Here is a 6,371-nt window from a genome sequence, read left to right on the forward strand (position 1 = left end):
AGTACATGTCACAAAGCTCAAAGATCCGTTCGCTCGGCGTCTCCGAGGCGGTCGGTGATCCGCACCTGAGGTGGACACAGCCACAGCGGGACAGGTGCACATGGTGACACGATCTTGGTGACAGTGGGATCACACCCACGGTGAGGTGACACACACAGTGTGACTAGGTGACACTACCAAGCACAAAGTGACAGGTTGACACACAACAGGTGAACAGGTACACACAAGGTGACAGGTGACATCGATCACAACCAACCTGGATTGGACAGAGTCGACACACACCACAGGTCGGACGGTGACCACACAGGTGACACACACAGGTGACGTGGCACACACAGGTGACGAATAGTGCGCAACCCACACCCAGGTGACAGGTGGCAGCACAACAGTATGGACACGATTGGTGACAGCGTGACCACACAGGCTGACAGGTGACACACACAGGTGACACACACAGTGAACAGGTGACCACACACAGGTTGACAGCGCTGACACACACAGGTGACAGGTGGCACACAACAGCGTGACAGGCTGGCACACAGCAGGTGACACGATGCGTGGGACATGGGGATCGCTCGTCATTTAGCTGTCACCTGTCATGCCCCGGTCACCGGCGGAAACTTCTCTACTCCTATGTGCCAGCCCCTTTGTTGGACATTGCTTACAGTAAGATTTGATGCAGGATGCACCACCTATGAAGAGACTACCGTTAGAAACTGGTACCCGTCTCAATTTTAGGATATCCAATTTCTTTCTCTATTTAAGATCTAATTCTCCTGACGAGTAAATATCCAGGCATTATTCAGTTTCCCTTCTTCGTCTACCTCATGCCTCCTCTGTCCTTTTCCACCTCCTCCCCCTCCCTCTCCTCCCTCCTCCTTCCTACTCCGACTCTTCCCCTCCCCTCCTCCTCCCTCCACTCCTCTCCCGCACGTACCTTTGCATGAGGGTCCAGCTTCTCCTATACGCAGCGTACGAACCGTGCTGCTTGTACTCACACCTCCACCATCCTCCTCTCTCCTCCACCTGCCTCCCCCCCTCCCCCAGCCACGTACTCTGAGGTCCAGAGCCTCTCCTCATCACGCGTACAAACAACGCTGCTGCTTGTACTCCACACTCCATCCCCATTACCACTAACCAGCCCCCTACACCGCCACTTCATCCTCTTCCCCCTCTCCTCCTGCCCTCCTCCTCCTCCTTCCTCCACGCACGTACCTTCATTGAGGTCCAGCCTCTCCTCAGTCGCATCGCGTACAACCGGCTTTTTGCTGCTTGTACTCACACCTCCTTCTCTCTTCCTCCTCTCCTCCTCCTCCTCCTCCTCCTCCTCCCTCCTCCTCCCCCAGCCACGTACCTTCATGAGGTCCAGCCTCTCCTCATCGCAGCGTACGAACACGCTGCTGCTTGCGGAGAGAGGCAGCGACGTGGAGAGGGTGACGGCTTCCTGCGCGAGGCGGCGCGCGCGCGCGGGGTTCGCGACCTCCCCCGCCGTCTTCATGTACGACTCGTAGTGGTGCGGCACGACGAACTTTACCGCTCCTCCCCCTCCTCCTCCTCCCTCCTCCTCCATCACGATCTGACACGTGTCTGCAAGCACGCGGGGGGAGGGGACGCGTGAGAGCGCGCGCGAGCGAGCATATATATTATTGTTATTATTATTATTATTATTATAACGTATTATTATTGTCTCCGATAATTTATTTTTAATTTATGTGCCTGCGAGCGCAGGTGATACATCGTGCTTACAAAATTACGCTATTAATTACCTACAAATTATGATTTAATTTATGATACAGAGATGCCAACACATATTTGAACCAATCTGTAGTTTCTGGCCATCAAATTAGTAGTTCGAGAGTCACGTAACGACTCGAGTTTGCTAGGGGGGTCCGGCATGCTGGCCATCAAATTAGTAGTTCGAGGGTCACGTAGTGACCTGAGTTTGCTAGGGAGGTCCGGCATGCCCCCCCGGAAAATTTTTTGATTCTGAGATGCAATTTCCTGCATTCTGAGGGTCAATAATGACAATAAATTAACAAACAAATTTTTTTTTTAGATCACAGTGAAATTCGTAGTTTGATACAAACTGGTCGTAGTGATGCAAAAGAAATAGAAATTCGTATAAAATACGGATAAATCGTAGTGGTTGGCATCTCTGATGATATCATTATTGAATGGTAATTAATAATTTAATTAGTTATATAATTATGTATGCGATTATTGTTACTGTTGTTGTTGTTATTATTATTATTATTATTATTATTACTATCATTACTATTATTTATTTATGATCTAAGTTTTATTTATTTGTCTGTGATATGAATAAATGGTACCGCTTGCTAAGACGAGATATCATCATGCAATTGTCATGGCCAACGTGCCACGATGCATGCTACAGATATTAGCCCAGCATTGCATGGCCATGCAGCGTACGTAGGTACGCACCACGCCCCCCACCGCTACACGACGCGCCGTCGCCGCTACACGTACCGAACTGTATCTCTCGCATGATTCTGCAGTAGCCGTCGTCGCTATTGTTGTCCGCCAGACCGGGGCTCACCGGCGCCCTCTCACTGCCGGCGTCCGAGCTGCCGCCGGCGCCCTCTCGCGAGCGCTTCAGCGCGCGCGTGGCGCCCTCTACGAGCCGACTCGTCTCCTCGATGTCCGGGATGAGTTTGGCGAGACCCTCGCTCTCCTCTTGCTGGTCCTTACTCAGTGCCTTGCCCTTACACTTGTTCAGCCTGCAACCACAGCAGCAGCAACAATGCAGCCGCGCGTCAGACGCGAGAACCAGCGGGGGGACCGGGAAGCTACAAGGGGAAGACAGCGGGGAAAACGGGAAGCTACATGGGGAAGCCAGCGGGGCTGGGCGGGGGGAACGGGAAGCTACACGGAGAGGCGCGAGGCTGGGCAGGGGGAACGGGAAGCTACACGGGGGAGCCAGCAGGGCTGGGCGTGGGGAATGGGAAGCTACACGAGGCAGGCAGCGAGGCTGGGCAGGGGGACCAGGAAGCTACACGGGGGAGCAGCGAGGCTGGGCAGGGGGAACGGGAAGCTACACGGGGAAGCAGCGAGGCTGGGCAGGGGGACCGGGAAGCTACACGGGGGAGCCAGCGGGGCTGGGCAGGGGGACCGAGTACTCACTTGAGTCGACTGACGTAGGTGTCCACACACGACTTCATCTTGCTCATGAGACTGGTGATGGAGGAGGAGGCCTCGGCTTCCTTCTCTCCTAGCGACGTCAGCGGTAGCAGCAGATGCACGAGGGGAGGACACACAGCCAGACTCTTCACCACCGTCAACACGGCGTGGTAGAGAGGCACGTGCCTGGCAATATCCAGCACTGTAACATAAGAGGAAGCTGTCAGGTGAGGTAGAGAGAGGAGGGGAAGGGGGAGGATAGAGAGANGAGAAGAGAGAGGGAGAAGAGGGAGAGGGGCGAGGGTTTAGAGAGAGAGGGGAGAGGGAGGGAGAAAAGAGTACGAGAGGGGAAGGGAGGAGGGAGGGGGGAGGGGTAGAGAGAGATATGATTTCTAGATAGATAGATTTCTTGGGGTAATTTTCCTTTCAACAACTGGTCACCAACTGAGTAACGCCACTGATTCCCGGGCAACGCCGGGTATCCACTAGTACAGTAATAAAGATACACCTTTATGACTTGAATTAATGTACTTTAATGACTTCACTATATTAAGATGTTATCATGGATATGCGGCGGCGAGAGCGATCGTAGTGGTGGTGGTGGGGAGGGTGGGAGAGGGGGAGGCTCTAATAGCAAAAGCATTCAGTCCTTTGTTAACAGTCAACAATCCGTGTTTACCCCTCCTCTTGAGGTTCTAAAGTTATCAGCACACTTACTCTTCGCACGTCAACGGAAAGCACATTTCATGGTCCTTTCAATAAAGTATAACAATGGTAGGGTCACGGCTGAACAAAAAAGTTTTGCACTCGGTCCGTTAGACCATAGTCTCAGAAAATGTCTGATATCTGACCTTTCCCCATTGCCCGCTATTGACCTGTGACCTCCAATTTCGCACCGGTGATTGGTTTCCTCCGCCATCACACTATACATCGTATATTAAGAGCGTAGGTCAAGCCGTTGAGATTTGTGCCGCAATTCCGTATTCCTCCTATACCTTACGTAAGGGGGAAATATCCGCCCTCCATTGACACAGCTTGACCTTAGACCCTTGACCCCCCCAAATTCTACATCCCGAGTCCTTTTCACGATCCCCGTCCACCGACGTCCGAATATCGTGACCGTACGTCGAGCGGTTAAGATTTGTGCCCAACTGTTGACGGACGCACGCACGCACGGACGGACGCACGGTCAATCATGGCGATTCTACAAGGCTGCATTCTGACTTCGTCAGCTGAGCTAATAATTATATAAATAATAATAATTATAGTATATATTATATTCGTTAATATAATTAATATAATATAATATAATATAATAGTTACTATATGCACGCGACGTGATACCTGAATCGTTCCTGAGATAAGATGAGACGGCAGGTATGAGACACGACTCCTCTAGCAGCTGCGGCAGCGACGGAGGAAGCTGACCATCCCTGTACGACCACAGGTCATCATCACCATCGTCGTCGTCGTCGTCGTCATGGCGACGATCGTTGCCCTCGCTCGCCGGCTGCTGCTGCTGGTGGTCCGCGCCGCATCCCGTCGGGTTGATGTAGCTAGCGATGACCTAGCAACGGTAACGATGACGATGAGACACACTCGTCACGTAATTACTGCATCTAACGACAATGATAACGATAACGATGATGATGATGATGCTGCTGCTGCTGCTGCTGCTGTTGTTGCTGCTGCTTTAGCTGCTGCGGGGTCCTCGCCGCGTCCCATAGCTATGTAGCAAGCGATGAGGCCTAGCAACGATGATGATGATGGATGAACACATTCATCACGTAATTACTGCATCTAACGACGATGATGACGATGATTATGACGATGATTATGACGATGATCATGATGACGATGATAATGATAATGATAATGATGATGCGTGTGAACGTACTATGGGTGTGCGTATCCGCGTATATATGGGTATATATATGTTAGATGCGCATGTTAACGTACCAGCAGCAGCTCTGTGACATGCTCCTCCTCACACTTCTGTCTGGACAGTGACTGTTATATTAGTGTTAGACGCGCGCGTGTGCGCGTGTGTGTGTGTGATCGTACTATAACATGTTAACGTACCAGCAGCAGCTCTGTGACCATGCTCCTCTCACACTTTGCGCGTCGGACAGCGACTGTTATATTAGTGTTAGACGCGCGCGTGTGCGCGTGTGTGTGTGTGATCGTACTATAACATGTAACGTACAGCAGCAGCTCTGTGACATGCTCCTCCTCACACTTCTGTCTGGACAGTGACTGTTATATTAGTGTTAGACGCGTGTGTGTGCGTGCGTGTGTGATCGTACTATAACATGTTAACGTACCAGCAGCAGCTCTGTGACATGCTCCTCCTCACACTTCTGTCTGGACAGCGACTGTTCGACGTCCCAGCCAGACACGGTGGAGCCGGTGCCGAAACCCGTCCCCTTCGCCCAGTACTGCTGCGATTTGTCATCGCTAGACATCGACGAGGACGACACCTCTCTCGCGCTCGCAGACGACAGCGTGTAGGTGGCGCACTGAGAGCTGAGTAGCGCGAGCTGAAACAAGCGAACAGTAACGAGCGATGTACAGCGTGTAGGTGGCGCACTGAGAGCTGAGTAGCGCGAGCTGAAACAAGCGAGCAGTAACGAACGATGTACAGCGTGGCGCACTGAGAGCTGAGTAGCGCGAGCTGAAACAAGCGAACAGTAACGAGCGATGTACAGCGTGTAGGTGGCGCACTGAGAGCTGAGTAGCGCGAGCTGAAACAAGCGAACAGTAACGAGCGATGTACAGAGTGTAGGTGGCGCACTGAGAGCTGAGTAGCGCGAGCTGAAACAAGCGAACAGTAACGAGCAATGTACAACGTGTAGGTGGCGCACTGAGAGCTGAGTAGCGCGAGCTGAAACAAGCGAACAGTGATGGAGTCAGTAACGAGCGATGATGCATAGGTGGCGCTCTGGTTCCCCGTCGTTTAGAGACGGAATTATTCTCGATGCTCGTCTTGGCGTTGACCGATTCCTCGTGAAGCGTCCACGTAATCTGCTTACGCGCACATCACGAGGAAAGTCACTAGGATTAATCATTCTCTACGTCGTAACTCTGCAACGTTTCCGTCGACAATCAAACAGAAATGATCGAGACTAATATAATTACCAATATCAAGACAAATTTTGCTTCAGAGAAAACGTGGCGACTCAGCACCGACAGACAGACGAAGCCTCCTCCCTCTCCCTCTCTCTCTCTCT

The 6,371-nt window shown here is 51.9% G+C and overlaps 1 protein-coding gene across 1 annotated transcript in view; it reads right to left on the bottom strand.

The window, feature by feature from the left end:
- LOC106819264 (baculoviral IAP repeat-containing protein 6-like) overlaps positions 1-5,955 on the bottom strand; it is a gene marked incomplete at its 5' end in the record, with an annotated part of 16,568 nt that extends 10,613 nt beyond the window's left edge. The window contains 6 exons of the mRNA XM_014823910.1: positions 1,355-1,587; positions 2,491-2,741; positions 3,145-3,343; positions 4,486-4,708; positions 5,466-5,751; positions 5,848-5,955. Of these exons, the coding sequence (XP_014679396.1) occupies positions 1,355-1,587; positions 2,491-2,741; positions 3,145-3,343; positions 4,486-4,708; positions 5,466-5,751; positions 5,848-5,955 (1,300 nt within the window). The remainder of the gene's footprint in view (positions 1-1,354; positions 1,588-2,490; positions 2,742-3,144; positions 3,344-4,485; positions 4,709-5,465; positions 5,752-5,847) is intronic.
- Positions 5,956-6,371: the final 416 nt, after the last annotated feature.

Source organism: Priapulus caudatus, unplaced genomic scaffold (genome assembly GCF_000485595.1).
Source record: "Priapulus caudatus unplaced genomic scaffold, Priapulus_caudatus-5.0.1 Scaffold3069, whole genome shotgun sequence".
NCBI classification, from domain to species: domain Eukaryota; kingdom Metazoa; phylum Priapulida; class Priapulimorpha; order Priapulimorphida; family Priapulidae; genus Priapulus; species Priapulus caudatus.